Here is a 19,759-nt window from a genome sequence, read left to right as displayed (position 1 = left end):
GGAAAAAGTGTCAGGTGCTCACTTTTATTTGTCTTTCAAGAGTGGAAGAAGTTACATGAAATGTATATATTCTCCTTTGCAACCAAGTGATAACAGTTATCTGATACATAGCACATTCAAATTCCAGGCCAAAGTGTGGTCACATTTTCTGACACAAGTAGCTACCTTGGAAAAAAGTAAGGCTATCACAATTTGACCTTCTGATTAGAAAGCAAATATTAAGATACCTATCAAAAATGGTTAGCAAAATTACAGACCTCTCTTCTTGCTGCAGCCTTCCTGAAGTTCAATGTAACAAAAGAAAGATTTGGTTTAAGACATTGGCTGCAATCTTTAGCGTGCCTGTTAGTGCTATGTAAATATAGTGTTTGGAGATTTTGACTACTAAAACTATGGTCTAAACTGAAGTCAGAAAGTAGATACAGGAAGAAAGCAAGAATCCTGAACTGTATGAAGGAGAGCTCCTTGCTGCCCTCATTTGTTTCTATGCATATCTGACTGTGAAGCCACTGGGGCCTCGTATTCCAGTCTAACCTTACCATCCTCTTCATTTGTACTGGTATTTTTTTCTCTACCCTTACAGGCACAATTGCAGGAACTTATGGACAATCTAGGCTTCTGAACGCAGTAAAATCCCATTGCTTATTATCCAGGTATCCAAATCCATGCAAGTGTGTATATCTGCATATATACACAAAATCTGTAGCAACGTTACTGAGCTAAAATAAAAAGAAAAAATCCAAAACAAAAACAAACCAACAAACCCCCAATTTTTCCATCCCTTCCCGAACTTAATGCACCCAGCTGATCTTTCACAGAAATAATTTGTTGTAAGTCTCTTAACTATATCCGGAGGTAAAGGATGCAAATGAAAGCAATCCCTTAATCTGCCAGCTCCTTCTGGTCTCTTGAAAGTCTACCTTCCATAACATACTGTTTGCTCTATCGATATTAGTGATCAGCAAATATTTATCACCAGTGAAATAAGCTAACCCTTCAGCAATTATCTGAGCAAGTTTTGGCTACTAAAGCAATAGCTTATGCCTGCTGACAGTGCAGCCACCTATTCCTTTCCAGAAAAGCCAACAGTCATGCTAACTCTGAAGTATGAGTTTTTTCTTCTAAACACGTAAAGGAACCCAGAACAACTCAGCTGACCCATCCCATGGATTTGAGCATGTCATCAGTACCAGGTGACCTTGTATGGTGGTAAAAAAACCTCTTGGACCTTATCAGTACAGAATGCGCCTCTTAGAATTTGGGGAGTACTGTCTCCCTCTATTTTTGTCTTTAAAAAGAAGTATAATGTAAGTTAAGCTGAAGTTCAGAAAATGCATATATTTTACTTAAAAACATTCATCTGTTCAAAATTCAAAATAAACTTTATGGGATACAACAGTTTGGTTTTTTTTTAAATAACATTTCATTCAAACTGTATATAATTCATTGAAGTATTCGTACAGCAAACAATGGTTAACCCTTGAAAACCTGTAGAAAAAGATTTTCACCAAAAAAAAGAAAAAACAAAATTGAGGTATCACACCCACACACGTTCACCCAAGCACACGCACACACTCGAGCACACCTACACACATCCACACACGCAGGCTGCAGCAAAAGCAGAAAATTGTAGGCCCAAAAGGAAAACGATGACTTGATTGTTCTATCCGAAAGTCCAGGTAGCTCAGGGAAAAAAACCCCAAAAAAACCAAAACAACCCCCCAAGAGTCCTCTGAGTAAAGAAACTACCTCAAGAAAATTCTCAAGTGCACTGCAGACCTGATCATTTAAACTGTTTCTGCAAAGCAGCTCCCTGCACCTGAGAAAAATGCAGCCCAAGGTGACTTGTGCAAATATAAGGAGTCAGGAATATCTCCTGCTCTTCCTTAAGTAGACATGAGGGGTGTCCATAGATTCATTTAGTCTTTGATCATGCAAGATACTGCTGGAGTGCTGTCTTCGCCCTGCAATAAAGGAACAACCTGTTAATTATTGGGGTTCAGCTTTATCATCAACCGAATCATAGAATCATTAAGGTTGGAAAAGATCATCAAGCGCAGCTATCAACCCAACACCACCAACAGCTTTATGTACAAGACAGCAAGAGAGGAAGGATGAACGACTGAGGTAAAAGGAAGCCAGGTGGCTGGCTCCTTCAGTTTGGAAGAATCTAGCCCATGGCGCAGGAGTGCTCTGCACATGCTACAACAATTTATGAATTCACCTTATATCTAAGAATAGGATGATATTAGGTGCTCAGCATAAACTGAGCAACTTTCAAATACCGTGGGGCTTAAGATGTATAGTGAAGCTCATTACCAACATGCCTTATAAAGCCCCCTTACAAGCAGTAACTGTGAAGAGCAATTACTTTTCTGTAATACAGATGTACCATGACAAGCAGGTGTCTGAGCTGAGAAATAAAAGAGGTGTCGTAACTCAGAACATACTAGAAGCACATTAGTTCTGTCAGGAATACTGGCCTAACCAAAAACATACACTAAGTTGAGAGGGAAAGAAGAAGCAACAGCCAGCGTAATACTGGAATTAATGTAATCTAACATCGTCTAACATATTTGTTAAGAAAAAAAACCCTCCCAAAAGTCTAGGGTTACAGTCTCATCACCACTTCAGCTAATTCAGTGTTTCCTACCATCTGAAGTGAGCAGCTTTGCTCTTCCTTTGTCCCCCACACCTCCCAACCATGCTATCGTGACCTTGACAGACTTTTCCAAGATCTGATACAACCCAGCAACCCAGAGGAAGATTACATTTTTTTTCTTCCAAGTTTCCTGCTACGTTCACAAGTCATCGAGGGGGCTGATGAGGCAGAGTTGGGATAGGGTAAACAGTGGCAGCAGGTGACCAGAAGAAATGGGAGGGACAGTGACTTAAAGCAGTGCTAAGCACAGTCAGCTCCGTCTCTTAAAACCAAGGTGTGTTGACAAGCGAGGCCCATTAACCAGTAAGTATTTTTACTGGTGTAACATTAATTGCTGTTTCTCACTGTCTGAAAAACTTCTTTAGTTTTTCCATGATTTTCTGTGAGCCTGCTTATATCTACGTTTTCCTAATTATCACATTCAATACTGACACTTTGGCAAAGATATCAAACAGAGAAGTCCTAACTTTACTACAAAGATCTCTAAGAACACTAGAATATCTTTCATAAAAGCAAGAAACACAAATTTAATGCATTTTAAAACACTGCACTGTTTTGAGTTGTATTGTCTGTGTATGACCTCGTCAAAAAAGCAGACCATATCCTTCAGTTCACAAAAATTATATGGGTTGTTACTAACTGTAGATGGGACAACTGCAAAAGATTAACACAAAAAAAAACCCACCAGAAAATGTCATTAGCTGTTTTGGTTACAGATGTTTGTAAAGAAGCTAGATGATCTGTGTAGACGAGTAACAGAACAGATGTAGGAAAAGTTACTGCTGAGTTTAGTTAGTTTAAAAGAATTTAACTGCGATTACCAACAGTGGTGATCTTGTACTATTTTTTTAATTCATAGTGTTATGTGATGCTTTACCATTGTTCACCATTGTTCCAGTCCTCTGGAACTTTGTTATTAGTCCAAGGTTTACACAAATATTTGTGTATCAGCGAGATTTCAGAGAGGACCCTCCACTGGTTTAGAAGATCTTAAGTGTACATATTTAATACTATTGAGAACCTCAGCAAAATTTGTTACTTCTGAGCAATACAAAACCCGCTCTTTAAATAAGCGTTCATCACAATTTTTTTTATACACCATAAAACTCAGTGCAATGAAAGACAGTTTTTCTGGGGAATTTTTCTATAATCAAAAGATTTCAGAAAAAGATACTTATAAAATAAAAAGCAAAGATTTCCCTCTGATAATCTTCTTGCATTTTTCTTTATACTCACTTGTCACACAAATTTGGATCCGATGACTGACTCAATTTATGTAGAATATCTACTATTCCCATGTCTCGTAGTTTATCTTGGCGTTCTTGTGAACCTAAAACAATAAATCACATTGCTGGGAATACCACCAAAAATAAACATCTGTAGAACAGAAGAAAGGAGTGGTAGCAGAAGCCAGCTTTCAGGAGGGGTATGGAACACAGTTCAGTCAGAACACAGCAATCGAAAGACTCCTTCAGCTGTGGCTACTTCCCAAGAGAGCTCTAATTTCTTCTTTTGTACTCCATGTACATACGTTTAAAGAAAAGAAAATTCTGAAGGCAAAAAACCTGAACGCATTTTATCCTAAAGTAAGAAGCTTGACTTCAGTTGGTTTATTCTCATCTCTCTGATTTGGACACAGAGAACATTTAACTGCAGGTGTGTTTTTGAGTCTGACTTGTAGCACTGTATGATGCCAGTATAATGAGCAGAAAGCCACCAGGAGCGTAGCCACGTGTCACACAGTGAATGAAGTTCTGTGATGTGAGAGATGTGAAAGTAGTTACGCAGTAGGGAAAAAAATAAATCCCCAAAACAAGTAAAGACACCGATTTCTTTGCAGAAGAGCAGCATGGTCAACTTGAGGGTCTGTAAATCCTCCGTCTAAGCGAGCTCTCCTCCCAGCCCCACCATTCCTCAAAGCACAGCACCTTCCACCACTCCTTCCCTTGCCATTTCCTCCAGCTCTGCACTGCTGCCTCCATCTGCCCTTTCCAACCCTCAACACACACACATATATTTTCTCTTTGCAGTAGCATCCTTCAGCTCCTTCCTTGTTACCTTCCATTGTTCCAGGCCATGACTCTTCTTACCAAATGCCTTCCCCATTCCTTCCAGTTCCACTCACAAGGCCTTTGACTGGTTTCAGAGTCTCAGAGCCCAACCCATTCAAGCCATCCACGCCAGGGAAAACTTCTTTGCGACAAATCCCCCTTCTAATCCATTTATCCCCTCCAATGAACCTGTTCCCTCCAGCAATGAGTTTCCACAGCCTCCTTAAGACTCAGAAGTCCTCTTACTAGGACTCTCTTTCACTCCAATTGTTTTCAAATTTTACAGAAATGCCACAGGTGGAAACCTCACACTGTGTGACTCTCATCAACTTCCATTTATTGACACCCTCTTCTTGTGTCTCCCTGCCTTCGAACAGCTCTACACTTTCCTCAGTGTCCTCCTGACCACTCTCACTATTCCATGTTATACCTGTAATGATGTCTCCTTTCATGCTTTGGATCCCACTGTGCTGAGCATTGCAAATATTGATTATTATGGAACATTAGTCTTTTGAATAGGATAGTAACTTGTATATGCATTAATACTGAGGCTTTCTTACCTTCTTCTTCATTCCATATGAGATTAGATATACAGAACATGGCAGCAAGCTGAAGTTTCGCATTTGAATGACTCTAAATACAGAAAAATAGTACGCAAGTTTAGAAGAAATTCAGAAATTCTCACTTACATTTTGGCATTCATCTTGTAATAAATAAGCTACCAAAGTTTGGACTAGTTCTTATCTACAACTTCTGTCAAAGATAGTGCCACAACATACGGCACTTGAATAGCATTCAATCACTTCCTTCCAACTATTTATTGAGGTCTACAAGATATGCCTTTTCCAAAATCATAAAATCGTATTGCTTAAGTCACTGTAACATTCTTATGGGAACCAGTCACTGGATTTTCCTTTTAATCAGATCCTCAGTACACCTCTGCCATATAGAACTGCACTACAGGATTTCTTAAACACAACAGGGTATACGAAAGTTAAGTGCATGATACTGAAAAATCTACACAACAAAACACTTAAGTACCCTTTTTTCATTCCTGCAAAAGACCAACATAAAACCTTTAAGAGAAATTACCCATACCATGTAGTATTTGATTTTCTGCAGGATGTCATCATTGGTCATAATGAGTTCTTTTGCTGTCGTTCCATCTGCTATATTGGCAAGTATACATAAAGTCTGAAAGAGAGAAAAACTGTTATTTGGCTACAGACCACATCCCATGTTTTATACAGTTTCCCTGACAGCTTTGAACTTGTGACAAACAATTTCTTTAATTAGTTTTAATATCTTTAATCTGGAATTTCCAGCTTGCTTACATCTGGGCCCAATGCCAAAGAGTTAACAGCTATAGATGAACAGCCCTGGCAAAAGCCAGTCACTGCAATTTTAAAATGAAAAGCAACATTCCTTAATTCATTTCAATGAGTAAAATTTTAAGCCTCTCACAGAAATATGCAGCATATAGCAAGGATTAAATACATGGGAGAATAAAGCAGCCTATTCTGCATCAGTGGCTTGGAAAGGAAAAAAAACCCAAAACCCCAAACATAGCCATCTAGTTCTTCAGGCCAGAAAAAGGAAAGACAGAGGCCTCTGCTGATCTCGAAGAGTCATAATTTGTTTTCACCAAGTGTAATCACTCATCTTACTTGCAGAGATAAGTCAAACTACTAATGCATCTGGTTATTTCTTGCAAATCAGAGAAGCCATCCTACAGAATAACCTTGAAGCATCCAGACCCATGTTGGCACTACATGGACACGGCATTAAGACTCGCACTGGCAGCTTTCCCGGTTCTCAGGAGGCACCGGGAGATGGTCTACACATTCTTTCCAAAAGAGCTGTAGAAGAGCTTAACCATGTTTTCTGGACATGCAGGGATAACTACAGGAGGACACCGGAGAATGATCATCACTTGTATGATGCCTGTGTCTAAGCTGCACTGCACTCATGTCAGCAGCTGCAGAGATTTATTACTTTGAAGCTGCTAATTACGTACGGATGAGTTAGTCAGTGACAGAGACAAGTACTGTCCTGCTAGAAGCATGGGCTCTTGTATGCAGATAGGCAGTACTGGATGTATGGCTTGATTCTGAAATGAAAGCAAGCTGCTGATCACACCACAGGGACAAAGCAAATGCTCTACGTATAAAAGCCACAATCAACCCTAGCCTACTAGCCCTTTCCAAGAGTATTTCTCAGGCACACCGATTCTGCGCAAAATAATTCCGAGAGGCTTGGCAAGATAAATCACCTTCTATTGCAATGAAGGCCATTCCTGTCACTAGAGCGTTGTCAGGAATAACTGTTTAGAAAGACACAACTGGCTAACCCCTCAGGTGTTTCAGAACCATGGTATCACTAAACTTGCTATCTACTAAGAGCCTTTGGGGGATTTTTTGCTAATTTTCCACTTAAGCAGCCATAAAACACCTGTTTGCCTTCACTGAGCAGGTATTTAGTCCAGTCTGGATTTAGCTGTATTCTTACACTCTTTTGCCATGCTGTTTGCCACCAATATACATCCTAAACCAAAGCAATCCTCTGGAATTTCCCTCAGCTTCTCGCTGTCCCCATTCTTCATCACCACATGCCCTGTATGAGGAAGAAACAGGGTTCTCCCATTGACTGTCTTGTCTGTCACAAGAGTCAATCAGCCACGTTCTGCCCACCTATCCTCTTACTTTTGCTTTAGGATCCCCGCAGCAGATATCCCTGTACACTGGCCCCCTTATGCTACCACCAAACCAGGGACGTTTTTCCCTACTGGTCATCTCCTCTTTCCTTCTCCCTTTCCTCTTGCATATTGCTTTTCTTAAGTTTCAATTTGTCAGGGCACATCCCTCCCCACTTTTTCCTGGGCTACATCAGCATGCTCTTTTCCCTGCTAGTTGCCTCTCCTCCTCTAATCACTGCTGGCTCCTGCAGGCACCCAAGAACAGCTGAGTTATCACATCTCCCAGCAGAACATGTATTACTGCCTGCAAGGCAGGCGATGATGGTATTCTTCATTACTGACTGCTCCCATGGCTGCTATAGGAGCAAATAACTATGACCCTTTCCCCAGGGTGAAATACTGGCTTCTTTCTCTTCCTGTGTTCCTACTGTCCCCTTTCTGCCATGCAATTGTCTTAGATTTAATTCTTCTGTTCTCACATACAGTGCCCTCCTCTCTACCAAACCTACATTTAAAAAAAAATTCTGAATTAAATTCAAACACATTTGTAATAATCCATGAGAAAGAGCAGCATTCTCGTAGGTACTAAAGTTATTAATCTGAGAGATCTCTGTAAAATATTCACAGCACATCATAATCCCAAACAAAAATGGTATGTTGAGAAGAGTAAGCATTCTTAGCTGTTTCTTAAATTTTATTCTGCCAAGACAACATGAAACAAAAAAGGGTACCTGCTCTTTGACTTCTATGTTGTGCTCCCCTTCCAGAATGAGGGTCACTGCTTGCATGATTTGCTTCCCATGAGTGCTCATTATATGGTCTATGTGCTGCCAAAGCAAGGATGAAATACAATCAGCGTAACCTTCCAGACAAAGAAGGGGCATTACTACTTGAATTGCTCTAAGTAGTAGCAACATTGCACAAAGACCCTAGCTCCTAGTGAGGTCTCCCAAAAACAAGAACTTATCACAGCAGAAATGCTTCATAACACTCCTCTTCATTTGAAGCCTGGTCTTGTTTGACAGAGCATGATATGGGCCTTGGTTCTGATTTCACTGTAACCTGTAGAAAAGACACTGGCTTCCCAGTTGCATAGACGCCAGTCTGAAGACTGAATCCTACTAGACCCAAGCCCTAAGTATGATGCTGCAGTTAGAAAAAAACACTTCGCTTCTGATAATGGGGGAATATCAGAGAAGGGTAAGAAAATTGAGGTTTCTTATCTGGTATTTGCTACTCCTACTGGAACACTGTGACCAGGTCCGATACCCACATTTCCAAAGTCTGAGAAGGTTCAGAGAAATAAGCCATACACATTACTTATCATCTAGGAAAACTGTTTCAAGTTGAGACTTATAGGTAAAAGGTCATTTGATCACAGACTATAAACCCCTATACTAGAATAAAATTGATCATTAGGAGTAACAGAAAAAAAGACAAAACTAGATCTACTGGATTAACTGATACCAAAACTCAAGAGTGACAACAAACAGCCACCAGAGATTACCAGCACATGGCACACTACAATTTTTTAAGATGTTAGGGATTCTTGTAGGACTTCTTAAAACTGCTAATTACGAGACTTCATTCAAAAGCTGCTGGATGAGTTATTCTGGAGTGAGTTTTGGGTAGAGAATGAGAATGATTGGTTCTGGCTCTAAAACACACTAGAGAAAGTAGGTGAAGCTGGGACATAGTTTCAGATGAAGAACAGCTTAAGTGATAATGAGACTCTGCTGTCAAGAGCTCAGGGCGAATTTAATGAATGACTGGTTATTAAATATCTTTCCACATTAAGACAGAGCTAATTTTCTATGAAGCTTATTGAGACTCAACGAGTACAAATATTAGAAGATGTTTTGCAGTGACCTTTTTATGGTAGAAACACAATACGTGATAAATGCACAGTAGATGCTTCGTGGTTTTTTTCCCCCACAAAAATGTTGGCTTGCCAAATGTTTGCTGCATGTTTTCCCTCTGTTCTTCACAGGGGATTACCCCTTTCTTTTCCTCCACCAATATCTCTTTCTCCCTGTCAAAAACAATTCATGGGCTTACATTTTCAAACCATTTTATTTCAGTGCGTAAAATGATTGTATGCATTTTGCAAGTGCACAGTCCCACAGTCAAATTCAAAAAGCCAGTACTATCTATATAGTTGGATAAGAACAGAAATATTTCAGGTGCCAAGAAAGAAGAAACACAGGTTTCCTTAAGATAACATACCTCTCCACATATTGACTCAACAGTGCAACCCTCTTACGGACAACTTTCACAGAAAGACTGCTAGGAAGATAATTTTGCTGAAAGCTAAATGCAATGAAATCGAACATTACACGTAACTGTCTAGCTCTGTATTTGCTAATAAATACAAGGTTTCACTGGATGTAGAGAATTCTTTCAAATGTTTTCTTATACCGATTTGTATGTTTGGTTACAGATATTTGGATAACTCCAAAGGCCTCAGTTTTAGCAATGTATCGAACATTAATATTAAACAGAAAAATAACTTGTCTTACAAAAAAGATTAAGAATTGATTGGTATTGTCTGCATGTTTGATCAGCTTTCAGAAGAAGGTCTGTTTGACCTTGACAGCTCTACTTACTGGGCGAGTAGATAGAAGATTCCTGAGGAGTCCCAAAGTTTTCATTAAAACATTTACATCGGAATCAGAAAGCAACTGGAATAACTGCTCTGTACTCAGACCTCGCAAGATGTCTGATTTGATCTTCTGTTCCGCTTGAAAAGCCATGTTCTGAAAAAGACATAAAATTTTTGCTTGGTTTTTTTACCTTAAACTTCAGCTTTCACACTTTAGCAGACTATTACCTGCAAGCTATACCCTTGCTAAAATTAATCTTGCAAAGATTATCATTTATGAGGAATTGCTACACAGTGAATTAAGTTTCCACACAGTCTTATGGCTGACTTGGTTATTACCTGCTTTTATTTGTCCCCTGGCATGCTACTATTGACGCTATTTAACTGTTTCCCTGAATGATCTTGGCAACCAAAAAGAGATTATTTTATTTTACGGACTAATTGATGAACTGTTCCAGGCTGATACTGGTTTCTTTCTCTAGTTAGGTGGAAAGACAAGTTAGACTTCAGCTGTTGTTTTTAATAACAACTAACAAGTTCTTTAAGTTACATTCACAAACTTTTTAAGAAACGAAATCACACGTGGTATTTCATCAGTGTGTTCTACTTACCATTAAAGCCCAAATGCCGTTCACTCGCAAGGCAAGATTTTCACTCTGTGTTAAACTACATAGAAGTTCTATGGCTCCTGATTCTAAAATAGGCTAAAATGAAGAGGGGGGGAGGGGGGGGAAAATCTTTAACACACTACTTAGACTAATTAGACATATATATAAATGTAAACATAATTTGAAAAGTCTTGCTTATACCTTATTCTTGAGTTTACAACATGTCCGCTCCACCCACATGAACTGGCCAAGCCATACCCTATATTCATGAGTATTAAAAGGTAGGGTTTTACAAAAAACCTCAGCTCAAGACTGTTTTATTCTTGTGTGTACCCATGTATGTGTACACATCTATATGCACAGCCATATACACGTGTGTGTATATACATGCATACACACACACACATACTGCTGTGATACTACATACACGCCTGCCACACTCACCCAAGCAAACAGGTTTCCCCCTACAACTTTCAGCTTGGGACTGCTCACCACAAACAGTCGTCCTTGAGCAATGACATCCTTTGGGGTATCAAGTGGGACATATGTGACCGTTTACAAGAGCTTAAGGACAATGAAAGCTACTTGATAACTTTCTTGACATTTAATCTTTATGTTTAGCAATCAGACTAAACTAAAATCCAACAGAAAAACTTTAGCATAATAAAGAAACCAGAGACTGTTCTTAATGATCAGACTGAAGTGCAAAATCTTGCAATATCACATCGTTAAATGACAGGAAAAATACCAATACATGCACCTTTTCTTTGAAAATCATTAACGTAATAAAAGGTAACTCTGGAACAACCACTTTCAACCTGAACCGAATTTGAAGTAGTGGTTTTATCTAAGACCTGCAGAGCCCATGCGCTAAGAGGATTCATCCAATGACTTCTGCTGCTCTCGTTTGTAAGGTTTTCCTTTCTGCCAGAAGTTGCTGCTTCAGAAGCAATGAATAATTAAACATATTTGAGTTTTGGGGGTTGTGTGGTTTTTAACTTGCGTAAGAGCTGAATTAATCAGAAAACAGGAATGTGTGGAAAAGGCTGCCCTTTGCAGGAACAAGCTCGTCTCACTGAGTAGCAGCAAGACCATAACAGAACCAGGCAGCAGCAGTTTGTGTCGAAGGTCACCCAGTCCCAGGCACTTGGGAACTGCAATAAGCTGCCAGGGATTTCACCACAGGCCCGGTAGCTGGCTGGCTCCTAGGGACTTCTCCACAGCCACTGCAGGTGGGAGACATTCCAAAACTGGTTTTGACTCAGCTCTTTTACAAGCTAAAATACAGATCCACTTCAGCTTTGTTTATTTACTTCAGTCACTGGTAGTTTACATACAATTCTCAAAATACTATGGAGAAAAAAAAGGCAACATATCAAATAAAGATGAGATAGCTTATAGACACTTTCAAATCTAACACTTCTAACTATTCCTTCATTTTGCATAAGCAGTATCTTCTTCTGGCAATTACGTTTTTCACATGAACCATGTGTCCTGACAGAAAATTCAGTATTACAATCCAATCTGAAGTGGTAACACTACGCTGCCTGTGACCTGCAGTATGAACAAGAAAGCCCGCGGGCCAGTGAACTGTGCTTGGCGTTATTTCAGTTAATCTCCTGTCTCGCAGACATGACTAAAACCACCAAGATCAATTGATCAAACCAAGGTCATCCAAAGTGCCCTGTAGGGGCATGGAGCCCCAAGAATACCACAATCTTGCAAATGTTTTCTGTAATTAAGAAATATTTAAGATCTGGGGAACAGTTCCATTGCTATTAAGTATTGATATGTATGTATTATCTGTATGAAATACAGACATTGCAGAACCCAAGAACAGATATCCTGGATCCTTCATTCCAGAACAACAAAAACCACAAGAGTTAGCTATGCCAGCATTTTCAAGATCACAGCAGTAATTCTCTAAGACAATGGACCATGTTGCCAATTCTCAGTTTTTTGTCTTTTTGCTTATGAATTTTTTAGATAATAGGGTTTTACAAGTAAAAAATGCCAAAATATCATGTCTACTTCTTTTCTTTAGAGTCTACATTTAACTATTCAACCATATTTAAGCATGTTAAAATGCAACAGGTGGTTGTTTTTTGGGTTTTTTTTTGTTGTTGTTGTTTTGGGTTTTTTTATTCACAAGCTACCAGTGCTACAGTCTGCTTAACATTACAATTCTATAATGCTTCACAAGCAGTGGCTACCAATTAAGATACCTTTATGCTTACTGAAATATCGTATAATGTAATTTTGTCTATTACTACTTGTTTCTGGATAAATACTAACCTCCTTGCTTGGAGAGAATTCCAGAAGAAGATTGCATAGCGTGGAAGATGCTACTACGAGAATTTCATTTGGAGCATTCTGTAAAACCTGTAGTCACAAAGAGGAGAGTGAGGAACCTCCATTAACTAGTAGGATAAGGAAGGGATCGTTTTGAAATGGAATACCTGTAATTACGCTGCACTTCAATATTCCATACTTTAGGAGATGCTTTGATGCTCGCAGTGCAGGTCCAGACAGTGCTCATTCAACTCAGTGTGATGATACACATTACATGACAAGCTGGAGCAATGCAAGATTATTTCACAGAAGCCAGATTTGAGAGCTTTCAGGTCCAATTTGAAAGAAATCAGTGGGAGCAGATCCCTGCTCTGCAAAGCACACATGTGCTGGCAGTTGTCATTTAGCTCTGCAGCCATTCTCTCAACAGGGAGCAGGCTGTGTCCTGCAGTGCACCTCTGTGTCATAGTTTACAGAAAAGTGGAGGAAGCTCCAGGAGGAGCCTCCTCAGCACTTCCGTACCTCATGCAAAGCACACCACAGCAAATTTCCTCCTGACCATCCTTTCAGAAAAGCAAGCAGACTGGAACCAGTTACACTCTCTCTGATCTGTGCCTAGGTCTCCAGCAGGACCAATACACGCCATTCTCAAACACAGCATCTCCCTTGTATGTTCTGAGAAAACTCCGTGAGGAAATAGGCACGGAGGATACAGCTGCTCCTTCAGCAAAGGAAGGGGGAATGGAGGGGTTGTTCTGTGCCACCCTTTGTTTTGGAGCAGTGAGCAAACTGCAAACATTAACAATTACTGCATTTACAGTGGCTTGCACTAAAGTATGTATGTGCAAGTCCTACAGCTTCAGACTTTATTCTTCCATGGCTTATACAGCTATACACACTAGGGGGGAGAGAAAGGACTTTACGCAGTTGTTATTAACTTTGACTGAAAATTAATTTATCTTTATTTAATATTACTTTCATTTTTCTATTAAGAATAATTCTTGGCGTTTTGGAATGAACATACAAGTGTCTGACTTCAGCTTATTTAATACAAATCAAAACAACTGCCACCAGCCGCGTTTACACTGAAGTCTGACATCCACATTTGTTTTTCTCACATGGCCCTCCTTTTCTATTTCTCCTTGTGCTTCTTCAAGCAATCCTGATGTTTGTGCGTTCTACATTTGTAAGGGTTTGATGTTTTCATGTTTGGCCTTTCACAAACTCCTAAAATATTCAAACCTTTCCCTCTAAGCCCCTTCAGGAGATGATCATGAGTCCTGCATCACAGGATTATTACGCTATAGTGATAGCACAAAACTTGCACGATCAAATCTCCCTTGACCTCCCAATAAGACTAATGAATTAGACATCCACGGATTAGTATCACAACTCACACCCCCAATCCAAGGCTGAATGCTTAACTTGCAGTAAGTGATTGCGTATATTGTCAGAAAATTACTTCCCATCATTTCTATCATGAAACTGCAGAAAAAAAGTAGGCCTATACTTTAGGGCCTCTAATTCACGCAAGCAACATAAAAGAGCGAGAAAGTTTCTCGGCCTGCAGCCAACAAGAAGGCCAGAGAGCATAAGATGAGTCAAGTTTTCTAAAGTCCATAACTTGTCCCAATTAGAACATAAGTAGAACAGAGAAAGGCAGGCCTGAACAAAATGTTACTGAGTAGTACGCCCAACAAGCATCTTTCTTGTATTGAAATATCACTAGAAATAACTGAAGGATCTCCTGATGCTTTACTTCCTTCCAGGCTCTTGAGGGGAGCTTTGGACAGTCAGCTTGCGTAACTGCCTCGCTACCAGGCTCATCAGTTCACTTTTACCAACAATATTTTCTCTGGTCTGGCTATTTTACTTCTGAATGGAGAGTCAAGCTCACTTGAAGTGATTCTCTTGGTGATTCTCATAGATGTCTCTGCTGCTCAAGCTTCCAGGCTTCTTGCTAGCAGACTCTGTCTGTTCCCCATTTTCAGGGTCTAAAAGATGGTTTATTTATCTGCACTTAACGGTGGTCACATTACGGAATGAGAGATGATATATACATTGCACACTTTGACCACATTCAATCATGTGGATAATTGCATTATATTAAAATGTCTCTTTTTAAAGGTCTTGCTGAGCTCTTTGCCTTCAGCTTTAGAATCTGCAGTGAGATCTAGAAGGTAGGGAATTACAGGAGAAAACGCAGATTTGAATTCTCTTGCAGGGCTTATAGACCAAGTCTGAACCATCTAGACTGAGCCTGAAATTAAAGGAGATATTTACATAGGACACTAGGAGGACTATATCAGGAATCCAACCAAAAATTCAAGCACGGACCTCAGTCCTCCGCTGCTGCTTGGGTTGTATTGATTTACAACTCTCTTAGGAGAAGGTCATGGAATTGTGATTTCTAGGTAATTTCTACTATGATTCTACAGAAAGACATACAGACGTCACATCCTCCTTAATGGGACATAACACCTCAGTAGATGAGATTTCTCTTTATTTACCTTCATTAAAGGCTTCCATACTGCATGATCCTGAAAACTTGTCCTGAGCTGCTGTACAGAACGGGACAAGCTGTGCAAACATCTATAATGGAAAAGAAACTCCTTGTGAAACATACGCACTCACATGTACACTACTGTAATGTATACAGTGCTTCCACACAAAGATGCAGCTCAGAATTCGGTAAGTAGTAGACTGTAAATAGCAAAAAGAAAATATTGTACTAGTCCAGGATAACTCCCCTCACTCAATAAATTTTCTAACAGTAGAAATTTCTTCAGATTAGTTTTTGAAAAATTAGCAGAAATTCTAACAAGTGCAACATTGGACCCTGACAGGACAAAGTTATTTGTATGAATCAGAAAAACCTCCTACCTGACTGCAGCTAATCGCACCTTGATACTAGATTCAGACAAGCCATTAACAATACGGTCCATCATATTTTCGGTCTCAATGATCTGGAGCAAAAAGGAATTCACGTTACATGAATAAAATAGTATGAGCACTTACGGGTTGCTGGTTTTTTTGTCTGCAACATTTTAAATATCGCATATAAAAACTGCAGCTAAAAACAGCTTAAGTGGAAAGCAGTGTGTATCTGCATATAATTTAGGAAAAAAAACCCCTACATTCTCAGCTCCACTACTGCTTTCAAAATTATTTTATTAATCATCAAGAAAGAAGAGGGTTATATGCATATGAATAACTCAATGTCAAAACAAAAGACAGCATGTGTGAGTGCACACAATACATACAATTACAGATCAGAGACACAGCGTGGAGCTATCTGGAAAAAAATACACAGTAGTTCATCTGCCATATTTAGACATTGCCAGTACAAGCACTTAAGGCTAGGACAAAACGGAATTAAAACCAAGATGAAAGAGGGCTTTTGTATAATAAATCAACTTTGTCATGTACACACCATCCTTTTACTAAAATTTATGCTTTGATATGTAAAAGAAGGATTCTTACTACTAAAGAAGTTCATCCTTCAACAAAAGAGAAATTTATGGGCTTGAATTCTAGAGATCCTGAATGGTTCCCCACATACAAATCTCGCTGCTAGTTATCCTTCCAGTGCTGTGTTTTCCTGCCTCCTTCCTGTCTGTATATTTCTTCCTTCTGTTCTTCCCCTTTAACCAGCAAATAAACTCAGGAAATTCTGCTGCTTCCTGTACCTGACATTTTTGTTTGACACAGCAATTCTGTGCTTAATTCAAAAAAAAATGCTGCTTTTACTTAGTCACTGTTTAATTGCCCTGCACTTTCCACACAAATTTTTAACTATACAAGTGCTCCAACCATCCAATCTCTTTCCTGTGATGTCCAAGTAGAGTTTTTCCTCCTTCATATCAATTGCACTATTAAAACAGCGCAAGCCCCTTTGGTCACTTCAGAATCATGGAACAAATTTCAACTTTGTTTCCCACTATGGTTAGACTTTCTAGGGTTTATTTTTTGAAAAACACACGTTTGTGTGTCACATAGGATGTGACAAGAGGTATATTCTGTCCCTCAGAACATAGGTTTCACAAATTACTCATATGCCACAATATCCCTGCACAGCTTATGAGTAGCAAGGACCACAATGTGTTGAAAGACAACTTACTGTGAGAATCTAGTTCCATCACACGAAGATGTTTATATAAATAAACTTTACTTATATTTTCTTATGGCAAGACATTACTTTTTGTTCAAATCCCATGCAAAGAAAGTGCAATGTAAAAATTTATATGAACGTAATAGAGAGTCTTCTTGTTTCAATTTACTTATACCACAATGAAAAACGGGGAAGGAAGAGTGGAAATTCTTGCACTGCCCTTCAGGCCAACTTCCAGCTGTCTTAGCCTGACTGCTACCATTTTTCACAGGCTCACCTTTTTTCGGATATCTTCATCATTTGCTCCCAGGGACGCATAGAGCTTGAACGCAGCCTGGCGCAGTTCATGGGCATGCTTCAAATCATGGTCAAGCTATTTAAATAAAGCACAGATATCAAATTTAGACACTAAAAATTTACAGGTGTTATTTTCTTATTTGTTTTAAACAACTGCTTATCTACTGGGATTTTGTCTACCACACCAAGGGCAGCCAGAAACATACATGAACTGATGTTCTACTAGCTGATCTCCACAGTTATCAACCCAATACAGTAACAGAAGTTAAGAATACGGTTAATTTCTCTGCTGAGTTACAGATAAGTCAACTTAAACAATTTGAGGCCAAAACACTTCTATAAACCTACAACTCTATCCAGACCATACCCAGGTAGAAACTATTCTTATTTACCCAACAGAAACTTACAGGAACAAACCAGAAGTGAAAAAATTGGGAGATAATCAAGGGAAGTTTTATCAGGAGAACTGAAGCAAAAGCAGGAATCAAAGCCAGTCTCTGAATTGCAGGACCTGTCTTACGGTGGATGTTAACTTCCGACTTCTGCTGTAAAGGTAACACCACAGGGTGCAAGCTGTCTAGGAGGTTTCTGGAAGGTAACTTCTTAACACACGTGCTAGAGGGGTGAATTAGGGTGACGCACCACAGGACAGGCCGCTCACAAATCAGGGAAAACTGCTTGGGGGTATGATATTTCATGGGAGCACGAGCTATAGGGATCTTAAAATAGTGGTGGTCAAGTTCCTGAGAGGTGTGAGAAAGACACGGCGCAGAGTACAGAGCCTTGGCTCAGTAGAACAGACCCGGAGGAGCAGATGGGGTGTACCCTGGCTTGTTCAGCCAGGAGAAGAGAAGGCTGAGCACAGACCTAAGAGCTCCAATACCTACAAGGAGAACATGGAGCCAGACTCCTTCTGGAGGTGCACAGCAAGAAAAGGATAGACAAGAGTCAAACTGAAACAGGAGAGGTTCTTACTGGATATAAGAAAGAAAAAAAATTCACCATTAGAACAGTCAAAACTTTGGAACAGATTGCTCGGAGAGGTTGTTTAAACTCCATTCTTAGCAGTTTTCAAGAGCCAACTGGACAAAGCCTTGAGCAACCTCATCTGAGCTCAGCACTGACCCTGCTTTGAACAGAAAATTAAGACTTTCAGACCTCACGTTCTTCCAAAGCAGAATGATTCTATGGTTCTGACTGCCCTCAAAACTCTATACCTAAAAGTTCCACAAAACGATGCAGTTTGAAGTATTTAAAAGCTACACAGAATGCCAGAAAAAAATGTTAGTATTAAGCAGCAAAGCACTGAAATAAAAGACCTGTCAAAAATTAAGCTGTATGAGTAATTCTCTCTGGTGCAACTACATTAGAGCAGAATGTATTACATCATTGTTAAAAGTATTTAAAATAGACAAGCAATCTGTTTGGCAGAGTCCTCATTCATGTAGTTTTTACCTTACAGGGTGTAATTCAAAGCATTCTTTACAAAGTAAGCACCCTGGCTTCCCAGCTGACTGTTTTTACAGACTTTCTGAACACTCAAAGGAATGCCATAATATTTATAGTTGCCCCACTCACATCTGGAACCTAATCATATTTTTGATGATACAGCCAATGTCCATTAATCCCCAGTCAGCTGTTAAACTTCCTTCTGCTTATTTAATTTTATACTGCAACTAATTTTTTTTTATATTTAAATATATTTTTACACAGAAATCAAGGCAGCTTTACATGCAGAATCAATCCCATTCTCTGTGTAAGTCTGAGAAGTAAGCCTACCCCTTGGGCTAGTTTTAGAGAAAAACAAAGGCTCTGTAACCCGTTATTTTGTGTACTTTCTAAAAATCAGACACAGTAAGAGGGGAATGAAAGAGGCAATGGATATTTCCCTATGCAGAATATCAAAAATAATCTTGCTCCTGAGGTTGAATGATCCACCAGTGCTTTGGAAAGTGTATGCAAAGCTGTAAAAAAGTTCCCGGATGAGAACTCTTAGTACGAGACCTATGCAACTATGTCTCCAAGGTGTATGGGTCTCTGTTTACCCAACCTCTTGCAAGTGCAGATAACTCATAATACGAAATGCTACATGACATCCACATGTTTTTCTGCTTTAACAGAACTGAACCATCTCTGAAGTTAACATTTTTCACCAGCAGGACCTAAGAATTGAAATCAATCTCTCATCACATGGACTATTATTTCTTATGAAGCTGAAATGTACTGGTTCCTGAAGGTAAGTCTTTTAAAGTCTGCAAAGGAGAAACGTGACAGGTGTCGCAGTCTGGTACTTCATTGCTATCTCTGGAAAATGTAATGAAATTCACATAGCAAAGCTATATTAAACTACTCATAGCCCATCTTTCTATCCATGACATAGAAGAATGGCAGCATCCTTCTTGAAGGGGTCCAGATATACAAAATGATTTTAGTTTGCATAG

General features: G+C 39.4%; 1 protein-coding gene across 5 annotated transcripts in view; it reads right to left on the bottom strand.

The window, feature by feature from the left end:
- Positions 1-1,361: 1,361 nt before the first annotated feature.
- The window catches only part of ARMC8 (armadillo repeat containing 8), a 74,983-nt gene continuing 56,585 nt past the window's right edge, over positions 1,362-19,759 (bottom strand). For all 5 annotated transcript variants that reach the window (XM_075417676.1, XM_075417679.1, XM_075417678.1 and 2 more), the window contains 11 exons: positions 17,299-17,394; positions 15,794-15,876; positions 15,421-15,502; positions 12,914-13,000; positions 10,622-10,714; positions 10,015-10,164; positions 8,140-8,235; positions 5,812-5,907; positions 5,274-5,346; positions 3,899-3,992; positions 1,362-1,964 (listed from right to left, as the gene is read on the bottom strand). In XM_075417676.1, the coding sequence (XP_075273791.1) occupies positions 1,931-1,964; positions 3,899-3,992; positions 5,274-5,346; positions 5,812-5,907; positions 8,140-8,235; positions 10,015-10,164; positions 10,622-10,714; positions 12,914-13,000; positions 15,421-15,502; positions 15,794-15,876; positions 17,299-17,394 (984 nt within the window). In that variant the 3' untranslated portion in view covers positions 1,362-1,930. The remainder of the gene's footprint in view (positions 1,965-3,898; positions 3,993-5,273; positions 5,347-5,811; positions 5,908-8,139; positions 8,236-10,014; positions 10,165-10,621; positions 10,715-12,913; positions 13,001-15,420; positions 15,503-15,793; positions 15,877-17,298; positions 17,395-19,759) is intronic.

This window comes from Opisthocomus hoazin, chromosome 4 (assembly GCF_030867145.1).
Source record: "Opisthocomus hoazin isolate bOpiHoa1 chromosome 4, bOpiHoa1.hap1, whole genome shotgun sequence".
NCBI lineage: Eukaryota > Metazoa > Chordata > Aves > Opisthocomiformes > Opisthocomidae > Opisthocomus > Opisthocomus hoazin.
This window is presented reverse-complemented; position numbering and strand designations above follow the sequence as displayed.